This window comes from Xiphias gladius, chromosome 18, assembly GCF_016859285.1.
Source record: "Xiphias gladius isolate SHS-SW01 ecotype Sanya breed wild chromosome 18, ASM1685928v1, whole genome shotgun sequence".
Classification (NCBI taxonomy): domain Eukaryota; kingdom Metazoa; phylum Chordata; class Actinopteri; order Istiophoriformes; family Xiphiidae; genus Xiphias; species Xiphias gladius.
In genome coordinates, this window is record NC_053417.1 from 24474143 (window position 1) to 24497393 (window position 23251).

General features: G+C 43.8%; 1 protein-coding gene across 7 annotated transcripts in view; it reads left to right on the plus strand.

The window, feature by feature from the left end:
• The window catches only part of plxna2 (plexin A2), a 163667-nt gene that overhangs the window by 92016 nt on the left and 48400 nt on the right, over positions 1-23251 (plus strand). For all 7 annotated transcript variants that reach the window (XM_040152521.1, XM_040152520.1, XM_040152514.1 and 4 more), the window contains 7 exons: positions 8757-8880; positions 11480-11633; positions 13802-13898; positions 15821-15935; positions 17130-17330; positions 18107-18203; positions 18531-18730. In XM_040152521.1, the coding sequence (XP_040008455.1) occupies positions 8757-8880; positions 11480-11633; positions 13802-13898; positions 15821-15935; positions 17130-17330; positions 18107-18203; positions 18531-18730 (988 nt within the window). The remainder of the gene's footprint in view (positions 1-8756; positions 8881-11479; positions 11634-13801; positions 13899-15820; positions 15936-17129; positions 17331-18106; positions 18204-18530; positions 18731-23251) is intronic.

The following is a 23251-nucleotide window of genomic DNA, read 5'->3' on the forward strand; positions in this document are numbered from 1 at the left end:
ATATTTTGGGTATGAGTCACTCATTGCGGTATTCATTTGTAAATGGAACTGAGGGTATACTGGGGTAAGAAGATGAATACAACACAATACTAATAAAGTGTAATCACATTCTGCTCCTTCTCTCCCTCTTTGTTTCTTAAGCACACAGATTCTCTCATCAGCTGTAGCTATTTCTTGGCTGCTATGTCTTGAATTCCCCACTTACGGCCCCTCCTAAGTGCAGACCCTCTCTTTAAAGGTATACCTGAATGTTTGTGTGTATCAGAGCACCGCCGCAATCATCATTATCATGATGGCGGCCCCTGCAAAGTGCACTTAAAGTAATTTACATCACTCCAAAGCTGGGACAGGACAAATAATTGCCTAGCGACAAGGTAATTCAGCATGCGCCTGCAGCGGCACGGGAGGGGCTGGCTAAAGCTCTGTATTCTCTGCAGTCCGCGTGCCTTCACACAGGGATCATTTACCACAACATTAGCCTCGGTGCTAGGCTGTTAATCATACGCTTTTGTGTAGGTGTGGTAGGGAATGGAATAATTCGGGTTGGTAGGAATTCACATCCACAGCACGTGGGCAGTCCTATTGCCAAAAGGTGAATGGCTTTTGAAAGCTGTTACAGTGAAAACAGCTGCAAGGAGGAAACAGCTGTTTGGTGTGTAAATACCTCAAGCGTGTGTGTGAGTGCTTGTGTCTGAAAGCGGGCACACGAGCACGTCGGTTCGATTTTTGTGTACATGCACAAACACTTGTGTGGACCGCTGTACTGTACTGTGGGGAGAAAAAGGTCAGCACCTTGATTCACGTCAGATCAGCCATCTGTTCACCCAACACTGCGGACCCTCGCGCCACCTGTCCCTAGTTCTAATCCCCCTATCTCTGTCCTGACCCTGCAATGAGTGTGGCAGGACCCTTGTCAGCTCCGGCCGAGTTACTACTGAGAGGAAAAGAAGTTACAGGACGGATAGTTAGCTCTTCTTACTGCTGCTCATGTGGGCATCTATGGACTTCTATGTGCGTTTTTATTTTGCAGCTAATAAACTAATTATATCCAAAAAATGAAATATTGCGAAAAAAGGTTTCTACATGTGGCTGAGGTGGAGAAGTTGGCTTATTGAAAAGAAAAGATGTAGTAAAAAATGACAAACTGATTTTTTTGAATACACCTTCACATTGTAGTGCCTAATTGAGCTTACTTCTACTGTAGACAAAGCATTCATGCCATGGTGCCACTCTCCAGCAGAAAATCCCAAAAGATAATGCATAAAAAGGGCTGGGGTGTCTGGGGTTTACATAACTGCAATGTCCCTGGTTTAAATCCAGAGAGTGGCACCTCAGGGTGCGCATACTGGAAATCAGAAAAGAGAAACTCATTCATTAAAAAACACACTCTTATTTACCCGAAAGTTCCGAAATTTGTACAGGATTTGAATGGAAACATAACAGCAAAGTAAAATTAGATGAACTAATAACTGTAAACCTGAATGGGTTTGTGACACGGGTTTAGTTATCATGAAGACTGCATGTATACACTATAAGACACTTCCTTTTGCTCTTGGTTATAGTATCTTTCAAATATAGCTGGAGAAAAAGCAGCTGCACCCTTCTGGTGAAGAGCTCCCCCATCCCACACAGCCCAAATTACATTTCTTGCCAACAGTGGTGCCATCCACAGCTGTGATCACTACCGCTTCCTTCTGCCCCCTTTTCCCTCCATTTCTCCAATTCTCCATCATCCATCCCTAAGCCATTGTTGATTTTTATAAAATTATCTTTTCCCCTCTCCCATGTTTGCGTGCAACTCCCTCACTCCCCTCACAGCAAAGCTAGCATCTAAGCTATGCCACTTATCTCCTCTCAGCTCATCGCGGCTCACTACTGCGCTGTCTCCCATTTAGACACTTTCCCCTCTGGAATCAGCTCCTCCACACTCCAGAGATGGTTGGCTTGCCACATACAAACACCCCTCACTTTGATCACCCCCCTCCCTTCTTATACAGCTGCCATCTACAATATCCATCCTCTTCTCTTCTCCTCCAAACATTGTGTCTCCCTCCCCTTTTTCTTTGTTTGTGTGTGTGTGTATGCTCGTTGAAGTGCAGCTTCCTTAGGTGGCTAATTGGAAACACAGAGGGACATTAGCTTGGTTTGCAATGATGAGGAGAAGGAGAGAATGTAAGACAGGCAGTAAGGTGGTAAGCTGGCCAGGAATGGCGAATCTGTCTTCCCTGTCTTTCTACTCTTTTTCTTCTTCCTCTGATTTAGTGTGTTGTGCGATGCTAAAGTCCTTTAATTACCAGCAGCTGCTAGGCATCCACTGAATGCATGAAGAATGAGAGGGAAAAAAAAAGAGAGGGGATAAGAATGAGGGGAAGAGAATGAGAGAGGGAGAGAGCGTTTGATGCCGCACACTCATCGGCCCACAAAACCGAGCAGCATTTTGATTGCAGCTCAAAGGGAGCTCATCATCTCGAGCGCTCTTCAGTCACAGTCCTCTGAATGGGTAGTTCAGCCTTCGTCTGACCACAATCCAAAAACATGGAGTTATGGTGATGCTTTCTCTCCCTCGCTCGCTCGCCCGCTCTCTCTCTCTCTCTCTCTCTCTTAGCCTGCAACTCATCGTTGTTAGATTAGCTCTCTAATCATGCCCAAAAGAGGCTTTTCCATCTCAAAACGTCTCATATCACTCTGTTCCCCCTCCATCCTCTCAACTCGCTCCCACATTCCAGGAGAGGACTAGCGGTTTTGTTGAGATTTGTCAGGATTAGTCACAAGTCTGACTTCTGTCCAAGAGTTGAGATTGGACAAGTGATCCAATGCCAAGGTCAGCGGTTAAGCAGTATAGTGAGTTTCTCAAAGCAATACTGTTTATTATCAGCTTTATGATTTGACTGAAGGAGCGAATGGTGATAGGTTTAAGTTATGTGATATGTGCATAAGAAGTTCTGTCGAAATCAGCGCTAGTTTATTGTGCGGATGACAGCGTAGGGCTGCTGGTGTAGTTAGGCCCCGGCAGAGAGTGAGTCAGCATTTCAGGGCTGCTCCGAGCAGAGTAGCATATCACTACTGTACTATGATACTGTATTGTATTGTACTGTCAGTCTGCACGCGGCGGAACTGCTCGGATCTGTTTCGGTAACAACCCACCCAGCAGCCTGAATGGCACAGCTGTCCACTTTGCACAAATTGGTGTTACAAGCTTAAATGCTGTCGAACGATTTGTTCGGCATCCTGGTCGGAGCACATGATATATAGGTACAGTTTGGCGACAGGAAGAATCAGGTTTTGGGACACGGCCAGTTCTTTAAAAGAGTAGTGACCTAGGATTTAAGAGAAAGGAGGCAGGGGGTTAAGATGGGAAATGGTAGTTTAGGTTGTTGCATGCGTTGAAATCAACTACTTACCCCCTTGTCTCCAAAAATTAAAATCAGAAGCAACAGTCCTTTTTTTTTTTTGACTACAACTTGTTTCTTTAGACATGTATCACTGTGCTATGGATGATGTCAGGCACCAGCCATAAAATCTCCTCTAATGTACCTATGGCAACAACAATTAGCCTAGCAATGAAAATAGCTGCTTCAGCCCATTGTGGATGTCAGACTGTTTGTCTAATGGCCAACTCGTCAGCCACAGCCACAGTTAGCAGTCAGAGGGAAGCTGCATCCATCTTCCCAATTGTGCCTAATGAGATATCGATCACGAACATGCAGGTCTATCAATATTTCCGTAGATTCCTCAGACATAGAGGTAGTACAGGTTGGTAACATGGTGGCTGAAATACTGCAGCAGTAAGTATAGTATGAATGAGCAGGCTACATATAATACAGTTAATGATAGTAAAAGCTCTGTGTGTCTGTATCTTTTGCTTGCCCATACATTTTCATTTTGAAACGCTTGCATCCCTGCACTTCCTCCTCTACCTTTTTTTTCTTCTTTTCTTTTGCTTTTTCCGTCTCTGCTCAGCCCACACAAGTGAAGCTATGGCTTGTTTCAGAGCACTGAGAATTGGTCTCTTTGTAAATCTTTTTTTTGTCACTTTATCTCCCATCTCTTTCCCCTGCCCTCATCCAATATCTTTAACAGAGACTGAAACACTGTGGTTGCATAAACCCTACATGCATGTGCACATGTGCCTATGAGTGTGTTTTACAGTTTGTGTCTATATGAGTGGACTCAGTTTACACTACAATAGTTTCTGGATCTGTATGAAGATGAAGTGAATGGTTTGTGGCCATACTGTGCTTTGGTCCTGCAGGTGCTGTCCTGCAGTGACATTATCAGCCACCACAGGGCACAGGCTATGAGTTGCAGTGCTAGACTTGACCCCTGACATGAACTTTGGGTTTCTAACTGTGCCCTCACGTCAGGCCAAGCCCACACATGACCTTGAGCTGGTGAAGTTTACCATTTCTAGTGGTTTGAAAGTGAAAACCCTGCTTTTTTTCTTTTTTTTTTATTCCTACTTCACTTCCCTTTGTGCCACCTGTGTTCCTCATTTAAACGGATATTCTCACACTTTATGGATGCAGCACTAAGAAACAAATGCCCTAAATAACTCAGTATGAGGATAAAACACTGAAGGGAGGAGGCAGTGTGTGTGTGTAGGCAGCCCAATGCAGCACAGCCCTGCACATCACTGCTCCCCTAATCATTCCTGTTTTCATGTTGGGGAGCCAAAATCCCAGTGCAGTCAGTGTTCATACATGTTTACATTAACGTGTGTTTCTGTAGAAATGCAGAATCCCTAGACTAGGTTCCATTCAACCAAATCAAAGCATGCCAGTGATTCTCTGGCATAATGGGTTACCACTTAAGACTAGTAAAGCTTTGTTAAGCACCATCAAATATTCAATATACCCCCCCCCACACACACACACACACACACACACACACACACACACACACAAACATCCATACACACACATGCACACACACAATACCGTGCCACCGAAGCATCTCTGCTCTGAAATCATTTTTCCTTTACGTGTGGTGTTTTGTGGTCCGGCTCCAGTGAGGGAAGGAAGGTGATTTTAAAATGGCTCCCTCTGTTGTCTCCTCCTTTTAAACACAGGGCTCACAGCTAGGGCTGCAATCTTACCACATCTGAGGACTTCCACTGAAGTCCTCAGATGTGGTAAGGGAAGGGGAGGGGGGGTAGAGGAACAGAAATCTTTCCCTCCCACCTGCCTCTCGTGCTCTGCTGTCAAGGCCAGGATTGCGTATGTGTGTGTATAAAATTTTGAAGGATTAAGTCCAAAGGACTGTATGCCCTCATGCCTATGTATGTCTCTATGCACATTCATGTGGATGAAGAATCCAGTGCACATATTTTTCTGTCCGTTACGGGGGATATGTGTCTCTCAAAGCTAGGCACAGCAGAGACAACAGTGTAATTGCAGTGTAACTGCTACCTCCATCTTCCCTCACCATAGAAACTGCTTTTACAGCCACACAGCACCACAAATTACACTGTACGTGAGATATAGATTATTATATTAGATTACATGTACTGTAACAGTTCCCTTGCACCTCAGAGCTCAAACTCCAACAGTCAAGCCCACGCAAACAGGAGGAAACAAAATGCTCTCCTTTGCTTTTTTATGTGTATGTTTTTGGTTTTCCCACTCACCTTACGTGACTGCATGAAATTTGACTGCCACTTACAACTGCATTCATACCCTACAGTGGAGTTGTACGTGACAGAGAGGAGTAATGATGGAAGTGCAAGCAGCTATTTCAGCACCATGGACAGGGCTTAGAGAGCATAACACCCAGGCCGAATGCCTGCAGCAGCTGCTGGAGGGAAAATAGCTATGAGCTGCTTATCACGGGACACAGGCTGAAAGAACTGCATGCATTGTACTGCCAATCTATGCATATGCATGGAGGCTTGTGTGTGTGTGTGTGTGTGTGTGTGTGTGCGTGTGTTTCTTTTTTGTAAGAAATTCAATGTGCATATCACTTCATTTAACACCTTATTTCTCAGTGTGAGCCCCAAACCCCCACACCTCCACCCCTCAGGAATTTGAGTGATGGAACACAAAGCATTGGCTAAGCTACTGAGTGACAGGCCGGGGCCAGGCAGGAGGATAAGGGAGGATGTACAGGGGAGGGGGTCAGGTGGGGGAATATGAGGAAGGCAGGATTCTAGTCAACACTCAGTGGCATGCACTTCAGCTAATGAGAGAGGCAAGGGGTCAGCTTCTAACTACACAGAGATAATGGCCATCTCATGAAACCATGGCAACAGCAGCCATTCTGTAATCCTCCCACCACCGCTGCCTCACCCCCTTTGCTTCGCCCTCATCTTACTTCGCCGTACCGAAATGAGTTTTGTTTTTGAAAAAAAAATCACAGTGAGGGAAATCAATGAGGGGCTTTTTGTCAGTTAATGACCGCCCAGGTTTTTGCATCTGTACCCAGACAGCTTGGAGACATGGATAAAACATTGTGCTGTAGCCCACACCTGAAGGCACATTAAGTATAATTTTCTACTGATATTATGGATGTAAAAGAAAACACCGAATTGCAGGCGGAGTAACACCTTCCCTAAGAAAGGTGTTCTAATTTCAGCTTGTTAAATAGTTAGAAAAAAAGGGAGAGACGTGGTCAGATGGAGGAGAAAAAGAGAGATATTTGACGAATGCAGTAGTGATAGTGTCAAATGTGTAAAATGAAGAGGCAGAGGAATTGATATCAGGAGTAACAATAAAAAATGTCACATTTAATGTGTATAAATACAGTTCCCAAATTGGTGAATAAGGAAACTAGGTAAAAAAAAATTCTGCTGCAATGGCCCCCCTTTCGCAGAGGGAGACTCACAGCACTACACTAATTCTACACTTTCCTGCTGTCTAAAATCGCCAGGGAGTTCTGTGCATATGAGCGTTTGTATGTGTGCATGCCTGGTGCGTCTGCATGTGTGTATGTGAACCTTGGTGTGCTTGTGCCTCCTCATGTGAGTCTGCTGGATATGGCCTGAACCTCTGACAACATAATTACACACAGAGTCTGTGGATGAAGATGTAGCTTCGAGTCAGTATGTGTGAGAGTATGTGGTTAAGAGGCATGATATGGCCCCTAACACACTCTGCCACACACACACACACACACACACACACACACACCACATACACACACACAAAGTTAGCAGCCAGGGGAGAATGGACAAGGCTTGTAGTGGCACATCAGCACTATGGCCAGGGGCTGACCCATCGGGGTCCAATTAGAGCTGCTGTGACCAGACAGCCAGTTAGCCAGACACTTAGACTGCCGGGCTGCATGAGGATAGAGAGCCTGTGGTGTAACGGGGTGGCGGGCTCACACAGTTTTAATAAGAAGGAGGCGGCGGCTGAGCTTTAATGAGGGTTGTGGTGGATTGTGGGGGTGTTGTGCGGTACTTGATACACTGTCTGACCATTAAGATCTCTTATGAGTGAACAGTGTATAATTTGCACTAGTTATGTCTCCGAAGTTATTCAATGATTGGAGGATATAATTTGGGTGTGTAGTGCTTAGTGCTGTGGCTTCATGGTTAATGTTAATATGGTGTATAAAATTACCCACTGGAGGCAGTGGTTCTACTGCTGTTGCCACCACTTCTCTCTGTGGTTGACTGGGAATGTGTAGCTTCCTGGAGGCCACGATCACCTTCAAGTTTATCAAACTTTTAGAGCTGCGAGTCCCAGAGGCCAGCTGTCATTGATGGAGGGGCTGTCATGAAATACACATTTTTACCAGTGTGAGCTATTTTGCAATTGATGTTTTAAAGCCATCCAACAAAACAGCAAACCCCTTTCACATTACGTTTTCGATATACCATCTGTTATGCCAACCAAGACTAAAAACAGGTTGGTAACAACGACATAACTTAACCAGACTCCAGAGCATGTCGCATTAATAGCTTTAATCAACACAAAACAAAAAAATCTACATGTCTGATACAGACAGCACGGAAACGGAGAGAAGGAGAGCAAAGAAGCCCTAAGCATCTGGCTAACTTTAAAGGCTGTTAGAAACCAGTCCAGATGTCTTAAGCCAAAGGTGGTGGATCAAATGCTGGATGATGTGCACTTCTATCGACTATAATGTGTCCATACAATGTCTAGTAGTAGTCTGGGTAATCAGTCTTGCTATTATTATACGCAGTCTGCCCAGTAAAATACTGTATTCCTGTCACACACTCTGTAGACAAAAGTGAGTTATGAACATCTTACATGATGTTAATAACTCACTTTTGTCCACAGAAGGAGACGCAGTGTTGTTTCCTCCTCACAGAAACTCACAGTGTTTGCCGTTAGTGTTTTTGAAATTTTTTAATCCTCCTCTTTCCTTCCCCTTCCTTCTGTTGTTGGATAGGGTTTTAGTTTCCGTCACAACACTGGCGATTTGTCTTTCTTACCCCGGGACTTCAATTGTCACATGATGTTTTCATTGCAGCATTTATTGTAACATCAGTATTCATTCCTATCACTGTGGTTGATACTGTTTCATTGTTTTCATACCTTTCCTCTACTTTTCATTGTTAATGTTTTCTTTCCTATTATAACTTGGCAGCACGTCTTTTTTTCCTGTTATTTATTCATTCCCGGAGTAACTTATGTTTTACTTCCTACCATAACGTTGGTAACATATCAATTTTTTCTCAGTGTTGTAATAGCTTTGGTAGCCTCTCTTTTTCATTTTTATTTATGTTCCCGTTGTAAAACAAATATCAGTATCCCCTTTCTATTTCTGTCCCTCCTTCTCCTCTCTGTTAGCTGCTCCCAGAGGAACCGGTGTGAGCGTGCAGATGAGCCGTATCGTTTTGCCGCTACTCTTAACCAGTGTGTGAAGGCCACAGTGTACCCAGACAGCATTGCAGTGTCAGAACCCAGCGTACCTGTAAGTTTACACAGACACACACGTTGGTACGTACAGTATGTACACACACACGCAAAATGCCAAAAGCCTGAAATCGCAACCACAACTTGCACACATCACAATGAAAAATTTTCTCCCATCTACATATTCCCTACCCACGTACAGAGGCAGAACATTTTCAATGATCCCACTTAACAGTTTGCCTAGTCTTGATTGTGGTTGATGCATAAACATTAGATGGGAAGGTCCGTAAGAGGTCTACGTGGGCGTTTCAGCGTGCATATGCTCGCTTGATACAGTCAATATGTGTGCCAAGACATTTTTGTGTGGGTGGGTGTGTAGGTGTTAAAGTTGTCCCAGTGCACCTTAGTACAGTGCAGTATTTCCACATGCACTGAGCAAAAACAGGCATTTAGAGCATCAGTGAAAGGCTCTGCCTGTCCAAGGTCTGATGAATGCTGCACATGTGGACACACACTTTAGCTTTTTAAATACCCACGATGTTAGAGGGTCAGTTTATCCAAAACGCAAAAGATAAAACACAATTTCAATCTGTCCAGATTGCTTTGCTGAGGTTTGGACGTTTCAGATTTAGAAAGGTCCGTTTCCACCCCGAACGCTCAGCAGCATTTGGTTTATCTTTTTTAACAATTATTACAACGGCATGGCTGAGTCATGCACACGTTTGGTATAATACATATTTTCATAGAACACAATTCCTGGAGGAACTGCTCGCAACAAGGTGTGGACTAAAATGTGAAGATTTCTGGCATGAGATGCTGCTTTACAGTTTTTTTTTAGATGTAATATTTTGACACTATGGTAAGACAAATCAGTTGCTAATGAGTTCTGTGGTGATGGGATACTGAAAGACACAAATAGAACTGATTAATTGATTGATTGACAACTCTCAGAGTTTTTCTTGTATTTTGAGTAAGAAGACTGTTAAATCTAATCGGTTAAACGTGAAAAAATCTGATAAAAGTGCCAGTAGCTCTGGCGGTGACTCTGCACCACATGGTATCTCACCCTCAAGCTCGCCCTCAGTAAACCTCGCCCCATTGTCTGGTTCACAAACAGCAGTTTATCAGTGCACATGTTAGCAGTTACGTTTGTTTCCATGTCTGCCATACCAGCAGCAGGGTCATCTCACCGAAACGTCCACACACACACACACGCTCACAAATTCACACAGTTCACAAATTCCAAAGGGGCAGACAGCTCCATCTCCATGACAACGCAGTCTCTTCATGTGGGCACCGGGAGAGACAAAAATGCAGAGAAAACAATCAAATTACCTTTTATTAAAACTCTGCCACCAATTAGAGTGGTCGACGGCTGCAAAGCTGCGAAAACAGCCACCACTACAATCATCATCAGGAAAGACGGGAGAACAAAAAGAGCAAAGGTTTAACAATTGGAGCCCAGCTTACTTTGCTTAGCAGCCATGCTACCGCTGTGTGTGTCTGTGAGCGTGTGCCCGAGCAAATTTTGAGTGTTTATCTCTATATGTGTGTCTCGGGGAAACGATGAGAGTTAATTAATGTGAGAGGTTATTCAGGAAATTTTACATTGAACAAAAGACATTGATTGCTCTGATTGCCGTAATCAAGGATCTTTCTGACACACCTCAGAGTGAAGCAACACAAACAGGGTGAAAGTAAAACAGGAGAAGACGAGAGGTCCTCAGAAGAAAAAAAAAAAAAAAACATCCGTCCTCTCAATGGGTTACCAGAGCAAGCCAGCTAACGAGGGAGGCAGTGTAGTCAGCTACTGAGACAGTCAGCATCTCTTGAAAGGCCTACAGTTAAGCTGCTCAGCTGCCTTGCATGTCCCAGTAGCCCTGCGGTGTTTAGTGAGAGGCAGATAAAACAAAGAGAAACTTCAAATGGTATGGCCCAAAAATAACAGCTAATGGAACAAGGCTGCGAAATGCCATGGTGATAATTATCCAGGCTGCCTCACTTGGCTGGAGAGCCAGATCACACACCCTGTGTGCAGAATACATTTATTTATAGGCAGAGCAGCTGAATGCTCCAGCCCCAGTGTCACTGCTCTCCAGAGAATGACTTCAAACACCTCTATGTGCGTCTGAATGTGTGTGGTATATTGCATATGTACTGCACATCATTTGTGAACGTCTGAGTGCAGGTTTTCTCTACCTATTGAATGATATCGTCTACTCTCAAATAAAAGATTAAGATCTAAACACAATCTTATTATGGTGCTGATAACATTTTTAAGACACAGCACCATTTCCTGGCAAAGTGGATGTACAGCTTTGCCAGCAGCAGTGTCTTCTTTTTTTTATTCTATTTGGAGCTTATTACACCGCTGAATTCAAGCCACTATGTTTTTCACATTTTTACCCACCTATTATGTCTCATCTTACCAAAGATGCAAGTGCTAACGCTCTTACAATATTTTTTTTGCTATTTTCTTGGCTAACGTTGCTGAAACATCACGCATCTCCGTGTTGTATCATCATATATGCATTTAGCTGTGCCCTGATCTGTGTAGGAAAATTTGACACCCGGTCAACCCTACTACCCATTTTTTGATGCACGTTCAAACTGCCGTGTATAGTAAACTGCTGTTGTGTTCCCCACCCCGTGTGCAGCTGCTGGTGAAGGTGAGCGACGTTCCGGACCTTTCTGCAGGCATCACCTGCTCCTTTGGCAACCTGACAGAGGTGGAGGGGCAGGTCAATGGCAACCAGATACTCTGTGTGTCTCCTGCTGCCAAGGACGTCCCCCTCATCCCCACCGACCAAGGTATGTACAGCAAACAGACGCATTCTACAATCCATTCAATGCAAGCTGATGAGCCGTTTGCCTTCAAATAAACATTATCCTATGTTATGCACTGTAGACTGATCTGCTCGTGGCAATTAGATGAGACCTTTACTCCAACCACAGCCTTTGTAAGATTCCCATTTGTCCCCTCCATCTCTGAGCTAACTACTCATGCACACTCTAAAACATCTTTATTGATTCAACACTCCAAATTTAAGCAGCCGCCATCTACGTAACAAACTCCCGCTGATCCAGGATCAGGTGTCTGGCTGTGAAATGTGCTACACATAAGGCCAGGCCCCATTAGAGCTGATGGAGGATCAGACCGAGGGTCCCCTGTCCTGTGGCTGAGCTTCACCCCACCCCAGTAGTGCCCAGATAGTAGACGAATTGGCGACGGTCGAACATGCAGGTTGAGTTAGACGGGGGACGATTTAGCTAAAGAGGCAACAGGATAGTTGATAAGCTGATAAATATTCAAATAAAAAAATACATGATAATTATCATTAATGATAGTAAGTAATTGTATTTCAGCCGAGGTCAAAATGTCCAATCAGCCATTTTTATCTCAGCTAATAAAATCTAGAGTAGAATATATTTACAGCTGAGTAGAACATATACAAACACTGCCTAAAACAATTTTAAGGTCAAGGAATAAAGCTATGCTAATCACCTCAAATCTCATGACCTTTCAAGCATTCCCCCAGCATATTTTCAAAAATCCACCACAGTGACTCTGGCATTTATTTATTTGCCAAAAATACATATCATTATGAACACCTGTTGTTTGACAATAAATACCTGTTGTTTGCAAGCCAAGATGGCTGCAGGGTGACAAAACCAAACACCCTGAATAATATATTATGTGCAGTGTGTGGAAATCACTGTGTGTTTTGGGGGTTTGGTAATCCTCCTCTCTGTGAGTAAATGACAGCCCTGTTTGCCCAGGGCTCCCATGGGGGGCGGTGCATCAGGCACTAATATGAATGTTTTCCCCCAGGTAAATGTCAGCCAATCCCCCCTGTAAGCCCGTCCTTCATCCATCTAGCTACCCAATCCACCCTACCATTCCTCTCTCTATCTCCCCCTCCCTCCTCGTCCCTCCATCCCCTTTCGTCACCTCTCCCAGCTGTTTATATCTCCATTTCTACTCAACGTTCATTCCCCTGAGGCAACTTCCTCCTGAACCCCATACCATCCTCCCCTATCCTCTGTCCCCTAGCAAGCCTTTCTATCTGTTGCACATCAGCGTTGATCGTGCAGCGGAGATGACTTGAGGAGAAGAGAGGAGCGGAGGAAGTGAGATTGAAGGTGAAGGAGAACGGGAAATAAGGGAGAGAGAGGAGACATTATAACAAGTGCAAAGGAGAAGAAGGGCTAAAGGTTGAGATAAAACTTTGAGAACACTGGGCTGACGTTGAGCTTGAAATTAAAGACATTAGCAGGCACTCATCTCCACTAAGGAAAAATAAAATCCTAGCGGAGATTTGTGTGGACAGGAACTCTGTACCACTTTGTTTGCCAGATCCTGTGAGACAAAAGCAGTGGTAGAAGTCAGCTATGAGCCTGCTGTACAGACTTGCTGTGAAACAGAGCCTGATTCCCAGCAGGTGCTGTAGAGAGAACGGGGCACGGTGGGTCATTCAAGCCTCCTACACACTGAATGTCATCTAAAATTCAGGCTGCTCTACACATACACATATACAAACACACACACACACACACACACACACACACGCACATATTTATGGAGTCTGTATTCTCGTGGGGCGTGTTAGGAGGCTGTTTTCACACAGAACAGAAACACAGCCAGATCTCTGTTCAGTAAAATTCAGGAAAACTAAATTTGATCAGATTAAATGATTCTGTGTCTGACTAATAACTACTATTTATTTTTTTTTAACATGTATTTTTATAAGGAACATTCCTTTTAATTTGGCTTGCATGTATACAATACTCTGCAATAAATGCTACATTTCTAGATATCTTTATATGTCACAGCTCGTAACAATGCTGAATTTCAACATACTGCATAAGCATAAGATTTGATTATGGTTGCTGTTCACAACTATGCCAAATAATGTAAAGAGAAAGGGGCCGTACTGACGTAATGCATGAGTGTATAATAAATGTCTCCTCTCTTTCAGATTGGTCAGGCGTTGAGCTGAGACTCAATTCTAAGGAGACTGGTCAAATGCTCATCAGCACAGAGGTCAAGTTTTACAACTGCAGCGTCCACCAACTGTGAGTATCTCTCTCCGTGTCCATTCATTCTCTTTTAGTTTACAAAAACACTGCCCCAGACCTGCTGCCCAAAGCCACTGGATCAATGCTCTGGGAATACGTTACAATTTGTCCTTAACCTTAGCAAGCCCCAGTCCCCTAAAAATATCCCCCCGTAAAGGCTAATGCAATCTGATCGCTGGCTGCTCCCTGAGCACCGTAACAGGAAGTTTCTGTGCCGCTGCGCTAATGAAGCCTTCTTCTCAAACATCCTGCAGTACAAAACACACCGCTCTCCGCCTAACAGGTCTTCAGTAGGGATTTCATGCTCGTTTTCATGCCACGTCTGCCCCTGATTGAGTGATGTTGAACTGAATCCCTGGATTGGAGATCTCAGTGTCAGCGGTGCCTTTGCTATTTGCTCGCTCCACTCCGGTGTGGTAGATTCTGTTTGTGCGAGATCCAAAGGCCTTGCTGACCCGGAAGTGTCAATGAGTGGAGAGCAGGAGAGTCAGGATATCACAGCAGTGACGCTAGCAGGGGTACAGGAATCATTGCATGTCATATTATCCTTTCGCTATCCCCTCGACATTAAAACAGAATGTTATAGCCATTTTCTCCTTTGCCAGATGAAAGCAGGCAATGTTATTCTGCATCTCTGCATCTCCGTCTCTCTCACACACACACACACACACACACACACACACACACACACACACACACACACACACACACACTTAAACACACAAAAAAGGATACATACACATGAAAAGGGCATACGCTCTCATTCGCACACTCTGATGCCAACTCGTGCTCTCGCTCCCTCTTACATACATACTGTAAACACTGTTTGCCTGAAGGTGATTCAGACCTATTCTTCTGAATTAGTGTGCTTGCCAGAAATCCCTCCCATGCTTTTGCACCACTGAATATTTCACAATAAGCAAGTATGCATAACACAACCTTAACTCGGAGGGAGAAAGAGAGACTACAATACGCTCTCTGAACAACTGCTCATGAATGCATAGTGTAGTAAATGCCATCATAATCAATTAAAAGCGTATGTTGTCTTTGGTATGGCAACACACACAGAGCATTATGTCTTTTAGTCTCAGGCTGTCACTTCCTCCTGTTTTCTTGATCATTTGCTCATCTCTCCATCCATCCATCCCTTCATCCATCCATCCATCCATGTAGCCTACTTTATACTTCTACTCCACTACATTTTGGGGAAATGCTGTGCTTTTTAAGAGTTACTTCGCAGATAAAAACCTTTTTAAAAACTTATAATGAACGTATAACAGTTAATCTGTTCTATCCAACAGTAAATGAAATAGTTAAAACTAGCTCCACTTTGTCAACCTATCACATTAAAATGCTGTTTACATGTTAATACATTAGTAATAATATCATATGTGTTTTTACCACAGTGTTTTTGCACTGTGGTATTCAAACTTTAACTTTAGTGAAGGATCAGTACAGTGACAAATACACAAACACACACACTTAAATGCTGTGCATGCAAAAATGATCACACACAAACACACACACACAGCTGGTAATTACAGTTACACTCCAACAATGCAGGGCTAATGGTAATTGCTGGATCAAGCTGTGCCGACGTCTTATTTGTCCTCATTACTCAACATTCCTCCACTCCGTCTCTCTCTCACTGTCTTGTCCATCTGATTCTGGTTATGAGCAGTAATAGGCAGCCTCCTGTTCACACATGACACACAGTATTAATATGTGGCAGTACAAAAGTTGGCCCAGGAGCTGTTAGGTACTGTGCCAACCACAAGGGCACGACAACAGCAGGTGCCCACTCATTTCCTCTGTCCTGCGCTTCCCCCACTTTGGCAAACTCATTGTCCCTCCTTGACTGCGTCGCTTTTTCCTGACTCTCACTCTGAATGTGTGTGTGTGTGTGTGTGTCCGTGCAGGTGCCTGTCATGTGTGAACAGTGCCTTCCGCTGCCACTGGTGCAAGTACCGCAACTTGTGTACCCATGACCCCTCCAGCTGTTCCTTCCAGGAGGGACGAGTCAACGCTTCTGAGGTTGGTGGGAACACACACATGCAAAAACAGACACATGCATATAAGGAAGCTTGCTAGCACAAGTTTCCCTTCCCATCTTTATCACTTTCCTCCCCTCTCACTCCCCCTCTCTACTGCACATTCCCTCCCTCTATTTACTTCTGCCTTCATCAGGCTCTGTGTTCCCGCTCTGTGTCAGCCTCGGGGCACGTCTTCAGAGAGACAGCCATCTAAGCCCTTCTGGATCAGAATTTGCGTTTCTCATTCAGAGCTCTTGTTCTCTGCAGTAGCAATTAACACTCCATTATCTCTGGAGTTATTGAGCTTACTGTGTCTTAACAATGACAAAGGATAACTCTGACCAAGTCAATCGTATGCAGTAGATACAAAATGCTTAAAATGTGACAATGTGTGTAGGGTTCTCTGTGTCTCTGGCTATGCGCACATATAGTACTTATAAATTATGTATTTGATTGCATGTGCTGCTATATGGGTGGATGTTATTTTACCTTTCAAATCCAATTTACTTATGGCGTATTAAATAAAGCGTATATAGGCATTATCACAGTGGGCATCACTCTTGCATTTTTTCAGTTTTCTACTTATATATTTGCTATAGAACTGTCACAACTTTATAATTAGATTAACTGCAGCCAACAGCAGCTGTTTCAATAGGATGATTCTCAAGATAAAGCTGTATTAGAGTAGAGGTCTTTATTTGGTGACCATGTGATATCATCCGACAGGACTCAAGATTCATGGATGTAAAAGGTCACTAAGCTTCAGTGTGTGATACCGCTGTAACAGTTTTCTCGGTGCAAATTTTGCTTTCACATTATATTAGTGTTCAGTGGTTTTTCAGTAAACCGCTGAACACTTTTTTAAATCATTGTCAGTCTTTGCCACTTAAGCAGCTTCAAAATCCCACTCTTGATAATTAGTCGTTCAACACTCAGATATCAGCTCAGAGCTTCCCAACGTCACAGGAGTCACTTTTGAATTCCAACTTCGACTGAATTTCCACTTCAACTGCACTTATCGTGCTTCATTATTATATTATTATATTATTATATTAGTGTCCTATTCATCACTCTCTTGTAGAACTGTGGTTCCTCTCATCTTGCTAGGGACCTAAACACCAAAAAAGCACCGTGTTTATTTGTCGGATCCGTTGGCACTGATATGTGCTCTCTGCCCTGTTCCCGTGTCCTCCAGGACTGTCCCCAGCTAGTGCGCTCTGAGGAGATTCTGATCCCGGCGGGGGAGGTGAAGCCTATCACCCTGAAGGCCAGGAACCTGCCGCAGCCCCAGTCTGGCCAGCGAGGCTACGAGTGTGTCCTCCACATCCAGGGAGTCAGCCACAGAGTCACTGCCCTCCGCTTCAACAGCTCCAGCGTGCAGTGCCAGAACAGCTCGGTGGGTTTGCTGCCACTTGCCCAGATTGTGCCCGATTAGGTGTAATTGGTGACGCATGATTTGTTTGTGTGTGTATGTGTGAATTTTTATTTGAGTTCTTATTTATTTTACAGTAAACATTGTACATTCAGTATATATAAAAAAGATACTGTACATTGGTAATTAAACTGGTTATAGTACTGTCTTTAGGAAACAAGTGCCACACCACTTTGCCACACGGTGTTTGTGTTTGTATTTGTGTACCTACGTATATGTGTCATTCAGACAGTGGAGACACAGTAGATGCAGCCTAATTACACTGGAGAAGACTGCACCATGGCTCTGCCCTCCAGTCAAGTACGCGCTGACTTCTGCGGTACAATCCCAGTGGCAACACATATATGCACATTTTTCTCTCTCTCTCTCTGTCTGTCTCTCACACACACAAACGCACACTCACGCACGATCACAGGCACATACTCACACAGTGGAAGTCAGGCTGGAATTAAGGCAACAGGAGGCAGTTAAGGACAGTATCTCTAAAGACCATAACGGAAGCTCGAGCTTCTGCCCAGCTGTCCCATTTATTTTGGTTTCTCACTTGGCTCTCTGATGATGAGATGATGTAAGTTTGGGGTAACATTGGAAGGACATAGTGCTGCGTCTACAAGGACTCATCGGGATTAAAATTAAAATCCAAACCTACCATTGAAATCCTCCTCTCTTTTGGTCTCTTTTCCACTTCCACCTCCATCTCTCTATCTCTTCCCCTCTTTCTCGCCATCTGTGGCCTCCAGTATCTGTACGAGGGAATGAAAATCAGCGAGCTGCCGGTGGATTTCTCAGTGGTGTGGAACGGCAACTTCATTATTGATAACCCGGAGAATATCCAAGGTAAGAAAGAGATACGCCGCTGACAACATGTGCTGGCAAACAGGATGAAGATGGACCAATGAAACACTGTTTATCATTTTCCTTAACTCTTTCTGAACTCAAATATGGTCTTTTCTCAGTGTATCTATTTATATGGTATGTTAATCACAGATGTATCTTAGAATATGTGTTATTGGAGATATCAAAATAAAGAAGAGCTAGCCTGTGGGGATATTTCACTTGCAGCAGACCTGCAATCTTAAATAAAAGTACTCTTCAAATACTTGGGTAGGCTTTTCAGATGTTGTGTGTTCACTGTATATTCCCACTACTTCCTGTATCCCACAGTGCACCTTTACAAGTGCGCAGCCCAAAGAGACAGCTGCGGCATGTGTTTGAAGGCAGAGAGGAAGTTCCAGTGTGGCTGGTGCAGCGGAGAGGGAAGGTGTACCCTGCGGCACCACTGCCCGCCCATCAACCCTTACACCACCCGCTGGCTGAACCTGTCCAGCAAGAATGTCAAGTGCACCAACCCACGCATCACTGAGGTCAGTACCCATAATCCTCTGCTTGTTCTCCCGGCCTTCCCACACAAATCTAGTTCCAATCAATGTGCAATAATCAGCTACCCCAGTGCTGCATTTCATCCCATTTCTTCATAGAGGAACATGAGGAACTCAGTTGATAATAGTCTATAAGACTATACTTAAAAATTAAAAAGTTAACAGCTTGTAACGGCCTGATAAGACATTGTCATTGGTATTAGTGGCAATTCTATGACATTGTTAAAGACCTTCTTTCTATTCTCTAAAGCACAACACAACCAGTAAAGCGCAGACTACACTTGATCCTGACATACTGAGTTTTTTTTTTTTTAACATTTATACAAAAGTTGTACTGGTAACAGAAGAGTTCTTAAGAGACAGGTAGGACTCTTGACAATGAAATGTCTGATTTGCATTGAGAGGTACTGCATGAGAAGCAGCAACGCTACTCTGCTCTGTTTTTCTCTGGACCCAGGACGAATGACAATGAGCCTTATAGAAGCTCCAGAGGGTGCTGGCCCAACCTAATGCATGCAGATCTGTAAATTTCCCGTTTTTCTCCGTCCGTCCTTTGTCTTGTCTTTGTCTTTCTGTATCTCTTTCTCCAACTGAGAGAACATGTGTTGTTTTTACTCGAGAGGAAAAAAAAGTATATGCTCCACAGTCTGTATGTGTATGATTATGTATGTATGTGTATGGCTGTGCAGTATGTTATGCTCACAGGTGCATATTCATGTGAGTTCTTTTCTCTTTCAGGGCTTATCCAAGGGCAAGGGCCCTGACATATGCTCACACATACACATACAGGGCACAGAGATAGTGAGTTTTAAAGGCCTGTCTCTTTGACATCTGCCTTCTCTTTGTGGCTGGGTGCAGTATGAATAGATGCACGCTCGTAGATTTCAATTTCTTTTGGCTTCTCACAAGGTTATTGCAGCACTTTGAAAGTAACTTTGGCACCAACAAATGTTAAATAGAGAAACCATATAAAATAGCCTCACAGACAAAAGAAAAACAACCACTTTGAATAAGTAGCTATACCTATTGTAGCTAACAAGGACGTTTTATTATCTTGTTATTCATTCATAAAGACAGCAAGGACGCGTATATGTATATGTGTCTCCTTTGCTCTCTCTCCCACTCTCTGAGCCTTCCCAGACATTGCAATCCAACCCAACCCAATAGCTGGATGTCTTTCACCTCAGCGCCAGGGTCATGACCTGGAAGTGCTTATTTGTTGCCCTATAAGTGGCCCCTTTGTTTGTTCAGGCTACAATGTTATCCCGCCTGGTGGGTTCACTGTCACAGGGGAGTCGGGCCAGGAGGACACACTATTTAATTATGCTTGGTAACGCACCACTTCACCGCGGGTAGCTCACCAGTACCTCTACCTCCGCATTGATTCATTTGGCTTCTCATTCCTCCACCACATACTCACATCTAACTCCAGCCAATTAAAAAGTGAAGTTAACAACATGGTTAATTGATTTGCTATACTGTACGCAGATAAGCCAGAAAAAGAGAGGCAGGATGAAGAAGAAGGCCATTCCTAGTTCCTTTTAAGTCTGCCTCTCCACGCTGCTCCCCATCTGTTTCTGTCTGTCTGTCTCTGTCTGTCTTCTACACTTACTCCTCTTTCCTCCTTTTGTGCATTTTTACATCACTATCTCTGGCTCAACCTGGTGAATTAGGTTTACCCTCTCATGTAACTCCATTATGCTTTCAGTTTGTCATTTCTTGCGCTTTGCCATGCAGTGGGACCTAATTCCCCTCCCTGTTTCTATTAGTGTTATGATCACAGTATGTGATTGCCATGGCCAGCACCAGCCCAGACCTTCATCAGCCATTCTAAAAACATTAATGGGCAAAAAAGCTGGGAGATTTACAGGGAGGTATTCAGGGAAACCCTTAAACTTCCACTTTGTGTGGAGGGGTTTTTTTTTTGGCTGGACCACAACAGCAGGAACAGCCCTGTGAGCGAGGGAGTGAAGGAGTGAGTGATAAAGTTAAACTACTGGTCAGCTGAATGCCGCGTGGCTGAGTGCTGAGGTTACACCATTGGTCAGCCGGCCAAGTGTTGGAGTTTCCCCATTGGCAGTTGTTCAAAATGAACTGGCACAAACAGTTTCTACTGCATCAGCAGGGGAGCGTTTACAGGCAGTGTTGCCAACTTAGCCCCTTTGTCGCTAGATTTCCCACTTTTTAGACCCCTTTAGCGACTTTTCTTCACAAAAGCACCAAGCAGAAAATCTAGAGACTTTTTGGACGAACCTTAGCCCTTTCTGTGGACAAAAGTCGCCAGTGCTGTTCTGCAAGCGCGAGGTCAGGCTTTCCCTCTGCAGGCACACCCCTCTATGCTTCTCATTCAATTGACCATATGGCTGCTGACATAGACGGGAATGAGCTTCTTAAATTCTCTCTGAGTGATTATTTTACTGGTAAATATAGCCGAACTCACTGCACAGCTGTTGTCTCTAACTTATGTGTATGCTGATTTTGCCAGATGAGTCCCGGTTATAAAATCAGGATTTTAGCAGTGTGGAGCAGCAGCTTGGAAATGGTTTGGAAGTGACAGCTGGTTAACATGTAGTCTTAATGGGCTGCGTTTCAGTCACTATTTCATACTTGTTCCGTTGTCTGACAACAGAAAAACATGTAAATGAGAACAGCTTTATTGTAAATTCAGCTTTATTAAAATGCTGCACATGTGAGCACAGACTTGAAGCAAACAGATATATGGCGGTCCAGCCACATACTAGGATTTGACCTAGTCTTGTTTCATTTGAGGAAAGGCCAATGTTCAATTTTGAAATCTCACCAAATTAGTAAAAAGCGAATTTTCATCGGAGAGGCAGGTGCTTTTGCCCAGACACAGATTTAGGAGCAAAGCAGAAGTATTAAATGGACAATGCAAAGAAAGTTACTGTATCAATCTGTTGTCCAGTGAGTGTACTGATTATAACTCCTGGCCTGCTTTAGCTGGTAAAATATCACCTCAAGACATTTCCAGAAAAGTTATAGTTCCAACCAACATTTCAACTGTTTCAATATACAGAGAACATTAGGGTTTATGTGTCAGTATGTCAGAATCATAGTAAGAACTTAAAGACTAGCCCATGGTCTGCAGTCAGGCTGGCATATATCCAAGGCATATACCCAAGGCAAAGAGATACCAATTTGTCCACCTACACCAGCTGCAAGACTTGGTATTCTGTGGTAGAGATATTCCCTCGAGTGGAGAAAACTTATTGCCAAAGCGCTTTACAGCTACATACAGTGTATAAGCCACAGATCGATCCAACAAGTTAATGTTGCAAGGGAACTGTCAACAGGAATGGGAAACGTAGAAAAATCTCATACTGATTTAGCAACATTGTAAGTGGAGGACAGAACTAAAAAAAAAAAATTTGCACAAGACTACAATTATTAGAAATGATTCCTGCAATGCTTATAACGACATTGACTGATGATCTATTACAGAATCAGAGTGTCACAGGGTTAATCTTGACTTTAAGTTTGAGAGATGGATAATGTTAAAATTGTGAATGAGAGCAGCTAGAGTATGGAGGGTTTGAGTGAGGTAAATTGAGGCAACAGAGAGAACAAACGACAGAGCAGAGGAACTGAACCATGAAAAGGGGGAAGGAGGAAAGGGAAATGGAGCCCCTGTGGGCTGTCTGAACTCAGGTCTATTTACAGCTGTAGGTGGCAAAACCAACTCTGCATTAATTCAAATGCTTCACAGGAGCACGTACTTCAGATACACACAGACACACCAATATTTCTCCTCCTCAGTGCCGGTTAAGTCGGCATTCGTTCGTGCTGCGCCCCACCCCCTCTGTCTCTCAGTGATTACAGTTTCTTTAAGAAGCAGACATTCCCCTGGTGGGCTGAATTTATTAATAAATTTGGTTTTGATTGTATGCACCAAAGCCCCCATCATGAGTTGATTTGTATACATACTAGCACATTAGTAGATGTGCCTACCAAAAGATAGACCTCTTGAATAATTAATGTTTCTATTAAGTGCCATGGTGCCTCCCACCATGGGCCATTAATATTGAAGAGATGTAAGCCCCTGCTAACAGCAGAGGGAACGACATCAAATGAAGCCGGGACTTGGATGGGCATATGAAAGGCATCTCCTCAATAGGCTTTGGCCGTGGCTTGTGTATGAGTTTACACTATAGCAAAGAGGCTTCCCTGCCTCCCAGTGATGGCAAGTAAAAAGATCTGGCTGCTGCCTTAGGAAAGAAAAAATGTAGGATTCCTCTCTTTCTTTCTCCCTCACAGTGTGTGCAAGCTTATTGTTGATATTTTGAACACCACAGGGATGGTGGGCCTGTCAGTCAGTATCAGAGTACAACTGAACTCTCCTCGCTGCTGTAACCCGGAGAGAGCTGCTGTACACTACGTGTCCTACCCTTCATTAAACCAGCCAATAGAAGCAAGAACAAAACATTGCAAAGTAAAGTGAATCCTCAGCCAGGCAACATGCAGTGCAATACTTACATACCCCACACG